The 19,745-nt window shown below is 36.7% G+C and overlaps 1 protein-coding gene across 7 annotated transcripts in view; it reads right to left on the bottom strand.

Annotated features, from left to right (window-relative positions):
- Positions 1-19,745, bottom strand: part of LOC100747418 (tensin-1) — a 278,060-nt gene that overhangs the window by 9,262 nt on the left and 249,053 nt on the right. For all 7 annotated transcript variants that reach the window (XM_033322774.1, XM_033322773.1, XM_024370140.2 and 4 more), the window contains one exon: positions 751-897. In XM_033322774.1, coding sequence (XP_033178665.1) covers positions 751-897 — 147 coding nt within the window. The remainder of the gene's footprint in view (positions 1-750; positions 898-19,745) is intronic.

Here is a 19,745-nt window from a genome sequence, read left to right as displayed (position 1 = left end):
AACATTGTACTTTAACAGATTATCGAACTAAACGATAAATAGACATATTTGTTTACGGTATAACCGTGCCAAATTGTAATGTAATAAATTAAATCAAATGTATCGCGAAAAGCGTGTTCCTACTATTAAAGGTAATGGATAAAATAAAGTTCTTCTTCGAAACTTAAAGTGAAAATCATCAAAGTTGAGATCTTCTACTTGTCAGTTATTTTTAAGTAAATTCGATCCCTGATAAATTGCCCCGTTTTTTCATTATTCATTTTCATTGTTCGTTTTCATTTTCATTCACAGGATATGCCGGCATCGCTTGATGAAAAAGATCTGGGACACGCTTAGCATTGTAAGAGAAACGATAACTTATTTGTTATAGTAATTTATCGCGTGTAGTAAATATTGTTTCATTATTATTATCATAGAGTTTTAAAAGCACGACAAATTTGCAAATTTATATGTACAAAAAAATTGATACCTACAGGCATTTATTGATAATGTTAACATTTTATATAAATATCGTATTCGTAATTTAAATTTAAGCTTCTTCCTTATTTTATTCCAAATTGACAGTTTAATTCACCGATTTTTATTGAGATCAACAAAGTCTTGCTGTATCACAAAGAAAATATCAAGTACGCGTGTATATCGTCTGAGAATTTACAAGTTATACAATTTTCTTCGTTAACGCGTCGATAAAATAAAAATTAAGAGAAAGCGACGTCACTGACACGAATACGAGACAAAATATGTACGTACCCACGAAGATCGATTCTCTTGTTTGTCCTTTCGGTAGGGTGGTGATGATTGCGGTGAGATCACATCTTGAAGGATCGGTTGGCGCTGAAGTTGCGCCACGTATGCCATACGAAAAGCATTGCCGACAATGGTGTTTAACTCCTCCGCCTGGAAGAAAACAGAAGAAGAAGTTTTATTCGATTGCCACGCTTTGATAAAAGCGTAGTAATTGCTATTCATTTACGTTCAAACATTTTAAAACACGTTTAAGGCCAATTATATCGTGCTCGAACGTCAGATTGATTGACCTAAATTTAATCAACGAACTAATTTGTTATTGCATCAGAGAATTTCAATTAATTCGCTATTCATCTTTTTATCCTCTATGTTTCGGTTTACATCAAAGACGAACTTCGAATCATCGATGGTCAATTAAAAGTGGAAATGGTAACTTTGCGTTTATCAAAGCGATTTTTTCTTTTCCATTTAATAGCGTCCTTATAATTTTACTTTGGCTTTAGTTGCGGGTCGATGGCATTTTTAATCGATCTTTTTTCTTTTCGTAATAATTCGCATCTTATTATTTTGTGATCCAGCAAACGAACGATCACGTTCCACTGATAATATTTAAACTGCTTAATTTTAATTACTATTTAATTAATAATTTAAACTGCTTTCGAAGAAAGACTTAATTTTTTTTTAAATTATTTGTCAGATTATTTTATCAGAGACTTTTTATCGCACATATTTTTGCGCATGCAGATTCTATTTTTTTACTATGTTTAATACGTTAGACAGTGCGTATATCGATCTTGAGCGATCTCGATCTCGCGAGGATCATGGCACAAGTGGTGAACCTTTTGACTCGTTGTCAATCTTCTTGCCTCACTGGGTGGCGTGACACCAGATTCTTTTAGACTCTAGACGCAACAACATCTGTGGCTCTTTACTCGCAATTAGAACCGCGCTAGTCCCTAAAGCCTCGTCTACACTAACAGAAATTATCTGCGTACATCGTGCGCAGACAGTCGCCAAAAAATGTACGTAGACTGTGTAAAATGCGATGTATAGCTCGGTCGACGAGTCGAGGATGTGTTGGAGATACAACATTGTTGAAACCATTTTGAGTACAAAAAGTATGTGCTTTAAATACTTTTTAAATCTTGATTTTTAAACAACAGATACATACGTCCACTTCTAGAGTCGGGCATGATATAAATACAAATAATTAATATTACAGCGATGAAAAAATTGTTTACCATAAAATACTACACGCATGTTTGGTTGGTGATATTTATTGTAATGTAATGATTCTAATGATTTTATTTATGTTTTTCAACACTGCCAACAAATCTTTTTTTCGGTGCTAATAGTTTTCCAACATAGATACACAGGTAAATGACTTTTCATAAGAAATGGCGTGACACATTGTCATCAGTGTTCCATCAAGAAAAATGTAGTTGTCTTGTGTTCGATTTTTGAACAATTCTTTACGGCACATCCACGAAGAAATGGTACGTGAGTTTGCAGTGATTTCGATAAACCGCATGCATTTTCAAATTTTCTACTTTCGTCCTTCCTTGCCTGAGAAATAAAGAAAATACTGTGTCATCGAGTCTCTCCATCGCACAGTGGTATCGTTGCTTGCATCTTTTACGAGGTAAAAAACATATTCCATTTGCCCGCAGATGTTGTCTCTTGTTTTCCATTCCCATGGAAAACAACATACTTGTTCGTGGACGTGCATTTTACGGGGCTTTTGTCCGGACGACGCGTGTCTGCCAATATTTGTTCGTCGGTGTGGATGTAGCTTTCGTTCACCAACTATCTTTGGATTGGAATTTTGTCTCTCGTTGTCGGCGAATTTTCCATGACGGACAGATGCTGATTAGCTGCGACACGTGTCTGTCGGACAATTGTCTGTCAGTGTGATCTTAGCTTTAGGAGTATCGTCGCTCAAAGCCGCTATTGAGCCTAAATTTTGACGTGATGACATATTTATGCTTCCGGCTATCGGCAATACATTACTCTTGGAAACAGATCGACATCGCACGGGCAATCGATGCTAACAATTAAATTATTGAATTATTGAAAAGTATCTGACGCATGATTTATAATACACAGAACGACGTATATCGATTAGAAAAGAAACTGATCGTTAAGGTATCTCGAAATATCGTACACCGATGATTGTTTAACAAGATAATAAATCTTTCTTGTTCGATGATCAATTGGTAGTAATTATTTATCGAACATCTTGTAAAATAAAATTAATTGTACCTTACACGTGCATTTATACAGGGTTGTTGGTAACTGGTGGTACAAGCGAAAAGAGGGTGATTCTACGCGAAAAAAGAAGTCGAAAATATAGAATAAAAATTTTTCGTTCGAGGCTTTGTTTTCGAGAAAATCGACTTTGAATTTTCGCTCGGTACGCGTACACTTTATTACGCCTCGTTATAACGGATCTCACTGTAGATCGTTGTCTCGATGGAAAAATTGAAAAAAAAAATTTTATTCTATATTTTCGACTTCTTTTTTCACGTAGAATCACCTCCTTTTCGCTTGTACCTCCAATTACCAACCACCCTGTATATCAAAAGGCACGTGCGATTTGTATCACTTTGAGCGCTCAGTCAACCCGTGAAATGGTTGTTGCTTATGGCACACGCTATTGGAACTTAAATCGTAAAGCAACGGGTTAATTAACATTAACCTTACCAGACCCGGTCAAACGATCGGTTCGCAAATTTAATAAAAACTTGTACATTCATCTAACTTTATGTAAATTCTTACATTATCTGATTAATCAATTTCTCAATTTTCGTTAATATATTAATATAAGGAAAGTCAATTTTTCCCTCTACCTCCTTTATTTTTAATTTGCCGAAACTGTTAATCGTAGCTACGCGCAGTGTATCTCTACCATACAAACTAACATTAACGTAACTCTGTCGTAAAACGTTTTACGAACGAATGTTCAGTCGTTCGTTATCGCCGTAAAATGGAATCGCGAAAATCCCACAGAACTACGCGTAAAAGTTTCGCGTACAGTTAAAGAGGAGTCCGAAGACAACAGAAAGAATGTCGCTCGTCCTCTTCGAAATATATTACGCAAACTGAAACGTATATCATTCGCACGGTGCGAAGGACATTGGCGCATTGGCAGACGAGTTTACCGTTTCCCCATAAAGAGACTCGACTCTGTCCCGACTATTCGAAGCCCGTAAAACGAGCCGGTGGTGCGGTCTGCATCGATGCATGTGGTCGTTCGCGCGTCCCGACGAAATTTCCGATGACGATCACGAGCACAGGCACGGTGTTTCACGTGCTTAAGTGGCGTTCGTAGCGGCTCGGATACAACTAGGGGAAATTAGAAGAGGAAGAAACGCACGTGTAATGTGTAATCCATACGACAGGCCTGACGGGGGCGCAAACCGGAAATGGGGTCGATACAGAAAATAAACTACGCGGAGGAACTTTACATATGCCGACCGAATACCACGGCATGTACGAAGGACGCGCACAGAGGGACAAAGCGCGATGATAGAACGCTGGATGGTGAAAAAGAGAAAGATCAAGTGGGAAACTAGAATGGGAAGAGAGAAGAGCGGATGCACAGCGTGAAAAAGAAAGAAGTAAGACAGATGGAAGAAAAAAGGAGAAAGAGGAAGAAGGATAAAGAGCGTGGAAAGGGAGGTGGGGGTAGGAAGGAAGGGAAGAAGAGCAGCAGGAAAAGGGTGAAAAAGAGAGTAAAATGAGGAACGAGGGAGATGATAGCGCTGCATCCGATACTATCCTGGAGGCTGTGGTCGACGTTTCCCTAAGCCGGATATTCGAAATGGGAACCGAATGCGAACATGGTGCTGGTGCGACGCGCGTATTCTTCGTGTCTGCGGCCGGAATACGGCGTGTTTCATATCCACGTTTTTCGGCGACGCCGCATCGGGAATCGACCGGCGCCGATCGTCCAAGCGAATTTTATTTCGTGCCGCGATGCCCGGCGACAGGCCGCGCGAAACAGGTGATCGGAGCTGAGAGTTGTTTCACGCGGCCATTTAGTTCATTCTTCGTCGTCCGCTTTACGATGGAATTGCGAATATTTACGAGGAATTTTATAGCGAGAGAAATGCGGCCGCATGGTAAACGACTTTTTGTTCATAATAACGCATGGAAAATATCGACCAACGAACGGGGTTTTGCTAGGCGAAGTATTTCCTTTGCTATTTCGCGCAATGTTATTTAATAATATCAGGTTGTCCGAAATGTTTCTTTCGTTTTATAAGGAAATAATAGACGTTTGTTGTTTTATATTAGTTTATTGAATTATGCACGAACATAATAGTAGAAATAGAACGAAATGGAGCATACCTAATTTAATAAAATAATATAAAACAGAAATTGTTGTTCATCTATTATGAATTCGCCTTATGAAACGAAAGAAACTTTTCCGACAACCTAATAGTATCTAGTTCGAGTATTTATTTGAAATTTGGTACGAATGTTCTTTATACATTCCTCTATCGCCTGAACCACGCTCAGATCAAAATTCTTAAGTTGACTAATTTTTGAACATTCGGAATTGTTAAAAAAAATATGCGAAACAAGAAACTTTCCTTCAAACGGCCGCCATTTTGTGAAAAAATGTTGTTTTGATTTTTCCAGGGTTCATGCTATAGCGGCATCTATACTAATTAAGAATCCGTTCGGATTTTTTGTTTCAGATGACCAGAAGGGTTGAAATCATGCACGCCAGGACATCCTTTTTTTTCTGGCACCACCCACTTTGCCAGCTCATAACTTTGTGAATTTTGAGTTTTTTTTCGGTGAATTTTTTACGTAATCTTAAAATATCAATAAACAAATGCTAAAAAAAGGATAGCAAAGATATTTTTTGTTTCCTTTGTACAGAGCTTCAAAAATCGCCCGAAATTCATGCCTCTAGACTAGAATAACCCCTTAATTTTTCTTTCTACACTTATAGCCAACTGTTCTATGACTTGTCGTATGAATCAACGTTTTTAGTAGAAACAAGTAGTTAATTCAAATGATGCAGTCTTTTTTTTTTTTTTTGAAGATCGTATATGATCGAGGATTAACTCGTTGAGAATCCTGGACGTTTTACTCACGGCATTTACCGTGGTCGCGTCAACCTGTCGTTATCAATGTAGGAAATCATTCGAAAACGGATCAGCGTGATTACACAGGATTTCTTTATTGTCATTCTACCCTACGTTTTAAATTCGATTTCGTCGGAAGAGTCGCTCGTTCGAATCACGTTCGCTCGTAAGAAGCGGAAATTTATTACGTATTAAGTAAGTAAGAATCGTTTAGAAGATACAAGAAGATATAACATATTTTTATAACACGACTTGTAAATAATATGTATCGCTTGTTTAATAAATAAAGCTTATAATCGTGACTTTGCCAGTAGAATGGTTAAGGGGTTTGGCAAACGCTTTAAATGCAATGCCAGGGCACTCGCTCAGTCCTATAAGTGCAAATCATCAGTTAGTTACATACATATATTTATGGGGTACATTTATCACCTGATCCTTTTAGGACTACTCTGAAAGGATGAGAAATGGTGCTCTCCGAATGATTGAAATCCTCGCGTAATGTTCAAACCGAAACTCTCGAAAATAATTGCGAATTCCGCGTGAGAATCTAACATTGATAACAATTATACGATATACGCGCAACAATCATAAATAGTTTATGCGTAATATACATTTATTGCCATGCGAAAGGGTAGCAACATAGTATACAAGTTTTAAACGAAAGATATCTTCCAATTTTTTATTTTTATTTGACATTTGTAACATTTTCTAAACTATTTAATATAACGCGACGTCGCATGTGTTCCCATAATTTATCTCCGCGTATGTGTATAGTTATATAACAATTTTTTTTCATTTCAGAAAGATCAAATCTCTTGCAAATTAACGTTCGAATTAATGTTTTCGAATCGTAATCGTTTTAAACCGAGCCTCAAAAAAAAAAAGAAAAAAAAAGAAAGAAGTGGTGGTAATGAATAAAACGATTCACTGAACTTGTTCCATTTCTATTTTATTTTTCAACCCTTCTGTTAGTATAGGTCAACCAGAATTTTAACGAAGATCACGTAGATCAATCATGCGTGCATGCGGGGTTTGATAACTGCGCCCGTAGTCCGTAGTGGCAGCGATCGGTTGTCAGTGGCCAGTGACTGCGAATTTGATCCCGTCTCTCGATGCACGTTATCCGATGCTTGGTACGCTTGGAATTCGCAAGAGAAATCAGTTTCAATCGGTACTGCTTCCAAGAGGTGAGAGGAGTTAGCTGTACATTTTGAGAAACGCGACTTGTCAGAAGGAAATAATCGAGTATGGTTCGAGCTATCGCGTCGCAGGAAATAACAGATCAGTTTACAAATAATTTATCGAAACGCGTCAGAACGGTTTACGAGTAATGTAATATTTGAATGATTTACAGTAATTTCCATCGAAAATAGGCGAAACAGTTTTTGGAGAACAGTGTGTATAAAATATCCCAAGAGATTGAATTGAAACTGCAATTAATATGTTTCTAATTTATAATATACTGTTCATAATTGTATGCTATAGTACTATATCAAAGTAGAAATTAATAAACGTATATTAAAAATTTTGTTGTAACCGTAACGTTATCCGTCACATTTTGTAATTGGCTGTGAAGTTTTCGAGAGTAAAATTGAAATTGTATCTGGATGGTTACTTAAATTCCACTTATTTAGTAGCTTTTACTTTACGAAATATTTCCTTTGTTTCTCTCTTTATCGATTCACCGTTTAATCTCAGTTGTTTAATATTTCTATATGTATAAAATATTTTTGCATAACGTAGCGCATTAAATGATATTAAATGCAAATTAAAACGTTCAACTGCGTTCGAAGAATGTGTAACACTTGTAACTTGTAAAAATATTTGTCATTGAGTTGCATAATTTTACGCGAACCGGTACTGCATAGTAATTACTATTTTCCGAAAACAGTTAAGCGAGTTTTAACGTTACAGCTGAACGGATGGGAGCGGTAGCAGGGGTTGCAGGAACTAAAAGTACAAAGATCCTTTCCCGCTCTGAACTTGATAAAGTCATAGCGAATAAATTCGTTAACGAGATTTCTTGCGAACTAGTTAGAAATTGCTGGCGAGTTTCAGTGTGGCGAAGTGTTGTTCTTCTCTATCGTTTCGAGAACCAGCGTATAGATGTCTTGTTTAACGATATCTTGTTAGGAGTGTCCAATAATCGAGTTCTGTTTCCCAAGAACTTGCGCATTTATTCCTTCTTTTTGTTTCTTTCAGCGATTTGAACTATTGTACAATTGCGTTCAATCATAAGATCCAAGCAAGTAATTCCATGGCTACATCCTAAGTTTAGTAACGAGTTTTGGCAAACGTATAATAATAAGCTCGTTTCACAATGCCAAGTAAATTCACTTAGAAATTCTTTGAAAAATTATTAAATCGCATAAATTATGCTTCAAATGGCAATGGATTTTATTATCGTCGAACCTTATACTGTTAGATATTTTATTCCGTAGCCTCTGTTACCTTGTAAAATTGTATTTTTAATTAACACGACGAATATTTCTATCATACACATACGTGTAAATTTAAATTAATTGTTAGATTATGGAGAAGTATTTTAAACATTTCCCAATAGCTATAACAGCTTTCCAAAATGGATTTAGTTTAATATTTACTTAATACTTGAGCGCTACTCTATTTCCCGGTGATAGAACATCTGCTTCCTCTATATCATGGGATCACGTGAAACAGGAAACGTTACATTGTACGTACATTGGAACAATATTATTCCTTGCGCGTTTCTATAGTTTATTTTTGGCGTCGCACGATCCGTATCTACGCGTCAAATGATTGTGTGGCTTCGGACTGACATATCGTAGATACCTATACAATGTCCAATGAAATCAAACCCATCGTGGTTACGTGCAATTCGCCTGCTATCGAGTGAATTTCCTATTAAAAATAACGCGGCGCTTGCTTCGTATTTCTAGCTAATTTCCCTATATCGAAAAAAATAGCAAAAGCTGTGGACGAAAGACTTTCCACGAACACACAGTCGTCGTCTCGTGGCAACTTCTTCAAAGCAGCGCCGTTCCCCTCTGTTCGAGATCAAAAAAGGCACGAGTGCGTCGGTTACAAACGCTAGAAAACTCTACGTCTGGTTCGAGACCGATCTTCGTTCAACAAATAGACGATAAATCCGACAAAAGGTTTATCCAAAACCGTAGGGCGGACGAGAGGAGAAAAGAAAAGGGATTCGCAAAAATGCGGCCGAGGGTGGATCGCGCACAATATATCCGGTGTGGAGTCGGCCGCGTGACGGTTAAGACGAATGTAAAAAGTAAGTAGAAGGGTGGTATATTCTCATTGCTGTTCGCACAATGCGTCGTCTTTTAGGTGGCTTTCGTGGCGCGCACCGTCAACGTGGCGCATTAATACGCACCACCGTGGCTTTTATGAGCTTTGGAAAAGAGAGCGATAGCCTGTCTGCCTCTCTATCTGCCATTTCACCCTGTTTTCACCGCCGGGTACACCGGGTATCTCGGCGGTGCCTCGGCGATGCGTGTTTGCCTCGATGCCTGGCAGCGGGCCGTGACGTCGTCGTCGTCATCCATTCGCAATCAAAGTTGCGTCGACCGTGGTGCCGTATCATTCTGAACGACGACGTACACCACAAACCGAGCGAGCATTCACGTGCGGACTGTACGACGATCCCACACGATGTTGGCGGCACGCGTAGCTACGCGCTACCTGCCAGCGTATGCGTGGCCAGGACCTTTCTAAACGCAGATACGAGCCGCTGGTCTAGCCAAGGGTTGCGACGTGAGTGCTTATTACACATTCAAGGCTTGCATTTGCACTGTGGCCTGCTGGAAAGCTGCACGCCATTTCCCTTCCCTTCTCACCCCTTCTCGTTCCTAGCCCTCCACCATTGCCTTCCACCCCCTCTGTCGCTCCGCCTGGTCACTCTTCTTCCTTCTATTTCTCCTCGTTCGTGTAAGGGCGTTTCGTTATATACGACATACCACGGCCATTGCCGAGGATCCGACAAAAAGATGTACCGCCGCGCCGCGCTCACCGAGATTCCTCTTTTCCTCGACATTTTCATTTCGTTTTGTTGCTTCCAGCCAGCCATCCTTTTTTCCCTCTCTTTGCCCACCGTTTCTGACGCTGCACGAGTTAAAGTTAACGTTACCGAAAATCTTTAACTCCACGCGATTCAGACAAATTGCCCGGCATCTGATTGCGGTTGGCTATTCGGATATCGTAGCACGACGCGAGTAATCACGTGTATTTGTGTTTGTGTCGAAGCGTGGGTACCTGGCCACGTTTCCACTTGTAACCTTTTGCTAACTTTTTAGTAAAATTACGTGGAGCTTAGCGATACGGGTAGATAGAGCGACGAAAATAACGTAATTAAATTGTTAAATAGATAGCCATCGTTTCGTGGAATCAATGGAGATTATAAATTTAAGTTGTTTACGTATTTAAAGATTTGCTAATATTAATAATAAATTCACGGGTATTTCATTGTTCACTTGTGCAGCTTATATATCGATATCAATTAATTAAAACATCGATATCGATTAGCGACGATAGTTTCTCTGTTTCTTTAGAAGCTTTTTTATCTAATCGATATTTAAACAATTAAACGATCTATAGACACAGAATTTTGCAAGTAACTTAACGTTGATTCTATCGTTGTCATAATACAAATAAAAAGAAAGTTAAGATATTTATCTAAGAAATGTGAAAAATTCTGTTCCTTATCGATTGCCTAAAAAAAATGTATTTTATCGTACATTAAACGAATAGTATTAAATACTTAAAATGAGTAGTACAAGATATTTAAATACTTAAATAGTCCCTTTCTAGCACTTAATTAAAAAGAAAAGAAAACTCGGCGTCTACGATTCTTTATCCCGTATAAAATTCGTACATCGAATCGATCATGTCGCGCATGAAATTCGGAAAGCGGAGCCAATAAAAATTAAACAACGATATTCGCGGTATATCCCTCGATAATTGAAATATAATTGCGCAAAGCCAATTCTCATTAAGAAAGATCGCAATTTCGCCTCTGGCCGAAAATTACACCGGAATTATACGCGCTGATAGATATAATTTTCGTTTCATTTAAATCCAAAAACACCAAAAGAATGTACCTAGAAAAATTGGCACGGATAGAGGTGGCAATTCGATTGCCAATCGGAAAACAATAAAAAGAAAAAAAGAGATATCGGACCCGTTACATTTCCTGCGAATTGGTTTCTACCCTGCGACCCAATTGCGAATCATCCGTCCGAATAATTTTATGATTTTCAGGCTTGTAGTCGAGGTGGATGCTCGCGCCAGCTTCGAAATATTTCAATTACGGGGCGAGTAGAGCTATAATTGCTGTCGGGCTACGCCATCTCATAAGTTGTTTGCGCTCACAACCCCCACAGCTCGCAATGTGCATCTCGAAATAGCAAAGAACGTGTTGTACATTGTTGACCGCACGCATTCATCGCGTAGGCAGACGCGAAGGAAAACGTGATAAACCTGCGAGATACCGTGGAATGGACGAATCCTTTTCAATTTGAATATCTCGTGTGTACATATAAATGTTTGCTTTCAATGTGGACGATTTCGTAATGACACGACCAGCGACGACGCGCGTCTCGGAATTACGTAACGGCAAGATACGGTTCTTCTCCTCTTAGCTACTTTCCTTCCGCTCGAGTGGAAGATTATTAGCATACTGGGAAAATTAATTTGTTGCCGATAACGAGCCGAATCTTTTCTACTGGTATTACCATGACCAGGAGCTCGTAGAAGCTACTGACCGTATGTTACCGGTTAAAACACGTGAGTACTTTGTTTCTGATAATAACTCGATGTGTGATATGTTATTTTTAATATGCGAGGACGCGGGCGTAAAACGACTTTGTTATTGTTACTAACAGATGGAAAACAGACGTGGGTGTATTTATAAAAAAATTTCGTTTAATATGTAATGTAATTTCTTTATAATTAAAATTTTAATTAATTGTATAATAACGTAATAAGTGTAATTTTGTAATTTGTCTTTTAGATTAATTAAATTTTTTGTAAATTAACGAAATTACAAATATGGGAAGATTCAGAATAATTTTACGCTTTATTGGCTCTCTCGTAAAGCGTTTTGATACGATAAAGTTGAAGGACTCGTAATAAAAATAAGCCTTGTATTTTATGTCCATCTTTTCCGATATATTTAATATTTAGTCCGGAATAATCATTTGAACCCTTTTTATTTATCGTCGTGGTTTCAAATGGAAACTGTTCAACCCCGTAATCACGATACTTACGTCTCATTAAGTTCTTGTAAATGTTTAAATTTGAAATACCTTCGTGGACCATTATACGCGCGTCCATACGTAGGAAAGTTAGATCTCGATAATATAACGACCGTATATGACGCGAAAGAGCAAAACAGGGAGAAGAATTTCGCGCATCCATCTCGGTCATTCTTCTTTCGAGCATATCTGCGTGTAGAACAAACACAATGGGCTCGTCACGCGTCTAGCCAGCGACGCAGCAGAGGCGCAAGCTTCGTCACAGTGAAAGTTTAATCGTGGTTGCGCGTTCTACGGACAAAAATAAATATTGCCATACGGGAGAGCTAGTGGCTCGTAAAGAAAGTCCCCTGTATTTTGTATTCACCCAGGAGATGCTTCTCCGGTACCGGTCGTGATTCTCATCACGAGTGGTTAACTACATTGTCACCGTGTAGATACAGACGCTTTAGCTTTTTTGCGATAATGCCGGCAGCTTGTTCTCCCATGGGGACAAACTCGTGGTAAGACATTACGCTATGCTCCAACGGTCCTTTTCCTTCCTCTTATATCTGTATACATATATCTACATACTTTGCTTTTCTATGTGTCAGTACGTCCTACGCGATTTTCTGACTCTCTGTGTCCCCGAAACATGTCATGTCAGCCTACTCTTGGCGCATCTGTTCCTGCGCGAAGAATCCGGATATTCCGTGTGATAAATTGAAGTATCAAACGGCCGACCATTCGCACGGCACTTACTCGCGGCTTAAAATTTTTTTCCAACGTTTAGGCATACGTCTTGCGGTTAATAGGCCGCTACACGAGTTCTACGTAACTTTAGCGGAATTTTCCTATCGACACTTCAATTTTTATCGGCTTGCGTAGTAAGTTGGTTCGCGCTTCCTTAATCGTCGTAAGTACGGCACGTTTATGGCAAACGTCTTTCAGAGATGCGACTGGATTTGTTTAGTTTTTCGGATATCATCGAAGCTTATCGTAACGCAGGTTCCTATAGCGTATAGTATATAGTAGGATCTTATCGTAGATGAAATCGTATATCGTGATTGATCTATAATTTTGTCAAACTTGAAGTGTACCGTAGCCTGTAAAAAAATCCATCTCAAAGGGGAAAATCCAATTTTCTAAATTTGTTATCGTTTTGTGCAGATATTCTGTCCAGGTTTGACTATGATAACACGCATGTAACAAGGTCTCAGAAAATATTCCTTGTACTCTTTCTGCTTTGTCTTAATCTTATCCAATTTTCCTGTGTCAGAGCGATAATCTCGTTTTAATTGACTAAGAAAAATCCGATCGATACATCCTGTACACACTGTACATTTAACAAGTTTCCAAATCTAAATAAGAATACGTACATAATAAGAAGAAGGATAAATAAAATGAAACAATGAAAACGAACGAAGTGAACGAAGGTACAAAGTGGAAAGTGTATAGAATTAAGTCATCGTTGATTCTCGTTCATTGTAATCGGAATGCAGGTGGCGGCGACGTATTATCGAGAATTCCTTGAGCGAAGCATTAATCAGTAAATACATGGTGCAATTAGCGAGCTGGTACGTAACCATCGAGGAGAGAGTATCGCCATGGGAAAGCTATATATCGCCAACTACCAGCGTGGGAATAAATCCAGGTCAATTTATCCTGTTGAATCTCCTTCGATTAGCCCAGATCGTGATAGTTAGCTGGCTTCGAGTAAACGGTTTTGAAAGGTCAGCTATCCAAGCTCGAATTATTCCGGGAATAATGGAGGAGGAGAAGAAGGAGCTTTCGGGATCGAAGATCGATGCTCCGCGGCAGGGCGTAAGGTCGTGTCATCGAGAAAAATTTATCCTCGTTGTAGGCGGTGCAAGACCGGCCATCCCGACCGACAAACGAAAATACGATCCTGAGATTCCCGCCCCGTGGAAGGACAGACTCTGCTCCGAATTTAAACGCGATGAAATCATCGTTCTCTTTATTTTGCTCCTTCTTCTTCTACACATTGACTACGACGAACCCACTGGCTCTCTAACTAAACGTTCGTACAATTAGATCCGGGTTTCTTTCACTAATCGTTCACTCGACGTCAACCGCGCCATTGTTAGACTTTTTTTTTTACCGACAGCGACCGTGTGAATCTACGATCATCTCGACGGTATTTCTTTTCTTCGGTGAAATCTAGTCCCGATCCGATGGAAATAATGCGGGCTTTTAGAATTCAATGATGAATTTAACGAGGTCGAGTCGTCTCGATACCGGTTGTCACACATCGTGATAAAAAGCTCGGTGTTCCGTGTAAGAAATTAGAGATGACCTTGAAATCGTTTCTATGCCTTCACCCACGCAAGAAACGTTCGCATCGTACTACTATGTTTCCCTTTGTAGCGTGCAAGTATAGTATATGACATATTTCTCATATTGTTACGAGTAAGGGAAATGTTCGAGATGAACACATTTATTTCCCTATTCTGTATGTAAATGCGACAGAAAAGTTAATTTTATTATTTTATTCATAGGCGAGACTATTACTATTCTACTGTTGATTTTTAGAAACTCCGATTTCAAATTGAAGAATCTCTAAATACTTCGATAATAGTTTGATAATTTTTCTAATATAAATGTTTCAATAATTATGAAAGAGGAGGAAGTTGGAGCGTATATTTTAATTAACAATGCGAACGTTTAGATCGAAAGGAACAGGTACTTCGTGTGGTGTACCAATGACTCGTTCGTTTTATATCCCCTTCGTTTATCGAAGTTCCTAAGTTAAACTAGAGAGGTTTGCTGTAGACATGATAAACAGAAGTTTCGAAATTACGTAGAAAGTACATATATTTACATGATACAAACTTTGAAGAAACTTAAACGAACTTCATAAATAAACTTAAACATCTTATAATCTTTATAAATTGGATATTCCTCAAATTTATTTGATATGTTATTTTAAAGCGGAGCTAAGAGAGTTACGGAGAACTTTCGTCTATAAATAATAATGTAACGAAATATGCAAGAATTTACACTTCTCGCAGGAAAGAGGGTAACACAACGAACATTACGAATGAATCGAACACTACAAAAAAGAAACAGAAAAGCTGGCTATCAAGCTCGTATTGCAAGTATTCTCACGAATATTAATCTATGTAGCACTTCAGTTTGATTTTGTTAAATCGTATGGAACTTTCCAAGCTTCATAAAGTGTTTCGTTTAATTTGTACAACTTATGTATGTACGTACAACTTCCTTTTAGGAGTAATAAATAAGGCGAGAGGAAAATGTTACTTATTCTAAAGTCTTATGAGAAGCATAAATTTTGCATAGAAACATTTTGAAACGCGCGTAAAAGATATTTAAATTGCTCTTGTCTTAAAATTTTAAAAATATTGCAAATTTTATTTTCTTAATATTTATTATATTTATATTGTCTTATAATATCTTTGTATTATTTTAATTGTACTATATCGTATTTTATATTTTCATACAGTAGTAGTATTTCAGTTATTTATATCGAAAGATGAATTCCTTTTTCTACACGAAGTAGCTGTTCCTTTCCTAAGTCTGTCTGAAAATCTTGAACGTACAATTTACCACAAAGTATCTAGTAACGAAGAAGATTCTTTAGTGGCCTGAAGCGTTTTTTAACTGGTAAACCACGGAGGCAGGTGCGGGATACCTTGATTGATTTTCCTGGCAACCAAAGAGCTTTGCAATTTAGTCAATTCTCCAAAGATGTTTCGTGAGATGATAGATGTTGTTATCGTAGAAAGTACACCTGCTTAATCACGGTTTACATTTCATCCGAACGTCATTATGGACCAGCTGACTTTTGAGTAATGAAATTGTAGAATCAAAAATTGAGGTTACACAGCTATTGTTTTGTATCGACGAAAATTCATCTCATACGTGTATGAAGTTTCGTTTGAAATTAATTATATGCGTTAGGTTTAATGCGTAAGTTAAAAGGAACATTTCTACTAAAACTGCTGCATAGAACAATAATAATAACAAAAAATAGCATTTTATATGTTTATTCCTAATCCTTACGATTATTCCTAATCCTTAAAGTATAAATTTAGAGAATTGACTGATATTATGCTAATAAAATAAAAATATTATATTTCATTTAAAAACTTGAAACAAAAGATAGAACAATATAAATAATAAATAATGAAGTAACTCTAACACAGTTAAAAAAAAAAACTGAGAAAATTGCATTTCTCTACAACGTAATCAGGGACGTGAAAGATAGAAAACAATATAATTAAAGTAAGTAATAAAGTAAAAATAGAATTTTTAAAGAACTGAGAAAATCGCATTATCTTTGCAATATAATCATGAACGTGAAAAAGAAAAAACTTCTTCCCGCTATCCTCGTTACGTGTTTCACACAACACATATTTACAGGCATTCTATTTACATACATATACGTAACACCTGCACGATGCATATGTAATATACATTCTTATATAAGTGAAAGAAATTTGACGTTCGAGATCGAAGAATAACTGGAAAAGAATGTGCAGGAAAATTCAATTGAAGTTGCACGTATAATCGAGGAACTGCGGTAAATTGATACGCAATTTTAGGTGGACGTCTTAGGTGTAAAGAGGAAGAAACGAGGATCGAAGTGGACCGAAAGGACGGTAGGTTGCCGTGGCTTTGCCCTGGCCCCGGCGCGCGTGACGGGCCACATTCCACGCATTCCACGCGGTCACGGCCATATCTCCCATTCCTCTAGATTTCCCGTCCTGCCTGCAGCCCTACCATCGGTACCATCGCCACCACCGACACCATTCTCTTCGGCCAGCACCACCATTATATTTCCTTTTATATTCTTCCATTTTTCTAATCTATTCTTTTTTCCTATATCTATCGGACTGTACAGAAAGTTTGTAGTGTAATTTAGGAAAAATTTGAAGACTGTATCTTTAAAGAATTAACAGATTACGTAAAACTTTTTTAAATTACGTGAGCACCAAAACAGCACGATTACTGTAATTATTTTTGAATTGTTTTATTTTGCAATTGATTTGAAATCAATCTTGAAATGTATGTAACAGTTATGAACTTAATAAAAAATTAGTATAGTAATCAATAGTCCGCATTAGACATATATATATAATTGTCAGAATATAGAATTATTGAATAATAGAACAATAGAACTATTGAATATAGAATATAAGAATATTGTTACTAAATAGGACTAAATATCGAGGCTCGTTAGTATAATAGATAATTGAATGTTCAAATAATTCTGTGAACTTCGTGTAATTTACGACAAGTGTTTTGTAATTATATGCTGTGTACATCTTTCGGATTTGTTTCAAACTTTACCAATATGTCCATGATAGTTGTCACATGCCGTATGTCGTACAAAAATTTTTACGTGACATACATAATACATTGAGGAAAGGTTTCTATAAGTGTCCAAATATTTTCACGAGTCAATGTATAGGCATCATACACGGTCTCATGAGCTATCGAATTTTCTGACTCAAAATTATCGTAATACACCATAAGAATTATATCTTGTCTTATTAAATAATTAACTTCCTGTAGTATTTTCTTGAATATCACAAAATTACTTAATTTTTGTTTATGTTAAATCACATATGAAGAAGGTAATTAACAGTACTATGACAAGAATCAGATTGTCAAAACATTCAAAACAAATGTAATTTAGCAATTGAAATCTGATCTTCTCATTAAAATCATTCGTTTCCCATTAAAAGATCCAAATTTTTTTCTCGTGAAATAAGGGTTCACAAACTTTACGTGTACATATATAATTGAAATATCTTTGTGTGTTCTAAGTTTTGTTGTGATTTCTCATTATAGTTGATTAACGTAGAATGTATGTATATGAATATACATGTAGCTATATGTGCTAATAAAAAAATTCGACATTTCCAGGAATATAAGGAATTTAAATTGCGTTTTTGTGTGACGATTATTCACGCGAAGATCGATTTTGCAACTAAATTGCTTTTATCGGAGAATGTCCTAATATGAGAAATAGAATGATGATATATGGCCTCGATAAGAGTCTTCCCGTAGTCAAACTGATCAACTCCACTTTTTGTACCTATGCTTCTCAGCTTCATTAATCAGTTTCATACGGAGAACTATTATTACCTGTATGATTAGTGTTCAACTGCTTAAAAAACAAATGACTTCTACAAATTTATTTATCACAAGGAGATGGCATAATCGTAAATTCCATGCTACGCCTTCAAAATAAATTAAAAAGTAACATCGCTACTTTTTTTCTACTTTTAGATTTTTTCAGTCGATGAGTGTTTATTAATCTGAAATACAGGCACCAGTATGGTTTAAACAAAGGCAAATAATATTTTGATATAGAGATAAACGATGTTGTTCATAATAATATCACAAAAGTTGGAGAACGAGAGTTTCAATTGCAATATATTGAGAATTGAATTATAAAACTGTCAATAATATTGGAAATTATTTATTTTATCATTTTTATTTTATTTTATAATTAATTGAATTTCTGGCACATGTGAATATTCAATTTCGTATGTTTACCGATGAATTGTTTAGATTTTTTAAAATATTCAATGCTTTGGTACTGTCGCAATTTAATCATTAAGCGCGTTTAAATAATAGAATAGAATTCCGATTATTCAAACTAATTCAGGTATACCTCATGAGATAATTTAGATAATCAAATTTCGCGGTTGATCGAGCAACCGCTTTCATTCCGCAGAATAGTGGTTATTGATCGCTGCACTAGATATTTATTAACATTATGAAATTTGATTCGCTAGAATCATGCGTGGAAACTCAAACTGTACCATATGTTTCTCGGAGAATTTTTAATCGTAACACGCATGAAACGATAGAATTTTGTGTCGTTCTAAGGACAGAATTAACAAATAAATAAACATGTGACGATAAAAAAATTATAATAATAAATTACAGTAACAATGCACAAATCATTGATCATTAGAGAGAAATGTTGATATCATAATATTGATAGGAAATTTGATAAAAATTTCAAGTTTCAGTCTGAAAAATATCAGATCAAAGAGATGTAATTTTTATATTTAACTGCACAAGCTATAGTATTTTATTCATTCAATACTTGTTATATTGTTTGTAGATTCAATATTTATATAATACGAATATATGAAATTTTCCAAAGTTTATATGAAAGAATACATGAAGTTTTCCAAACGGATCAAATTTTTCCGAACTCTTTTTTAAACGACTATTCGTTACAGTGACTTCACCAACAGCGTCTCATTTTCGTTTGACATGTTGAAATTAAATCGAAAACGTACATGCCTGACCGTACAGATACGTACGTGTGCTACTGTTTCCTGTTTGTGACACACGTAGCTACTCCGTTCATCGAACGTTTGTTTATTCAATTTTATAGCAATCTCGCTCACACATTACGCTGTTCTCGTTGCTCTATTTTAACTGCATGTCAAAATAACTTTGGTGAAAGTTGATTGACGAAAACAAAGCAGGTTTTACATTTTTTATACCGTTCCGAAAATTCTTTTGCGCATGTGATACATTCCATTTTAATGGAAACGTCAATCAATTAGGATTTAATATTTTATTATTTCAATTGTTATTTGAAAATGTAGATTTAATAACTTCATATCTATTGGCGGACATATCTGTAGCCAGAAGG

This window comes from Bombus impatiens, unplaced genomic scaffold (assembly GCF_000188095.3).
Source record: "Bombus impatiens unplaced genomic scaffold, BIMP_2.2 scf_0665, whole genome shotgun sequence".
Taxonomy (NCBI): Eukaryota; Metazoa; Arthropoda; class Insecta; order Hymenoptera; family Apidae; genus Bombus; species Bombus impatiens.
This window is presented reverse-complemented; position numbering and strand designations above follow the sequence as displayed.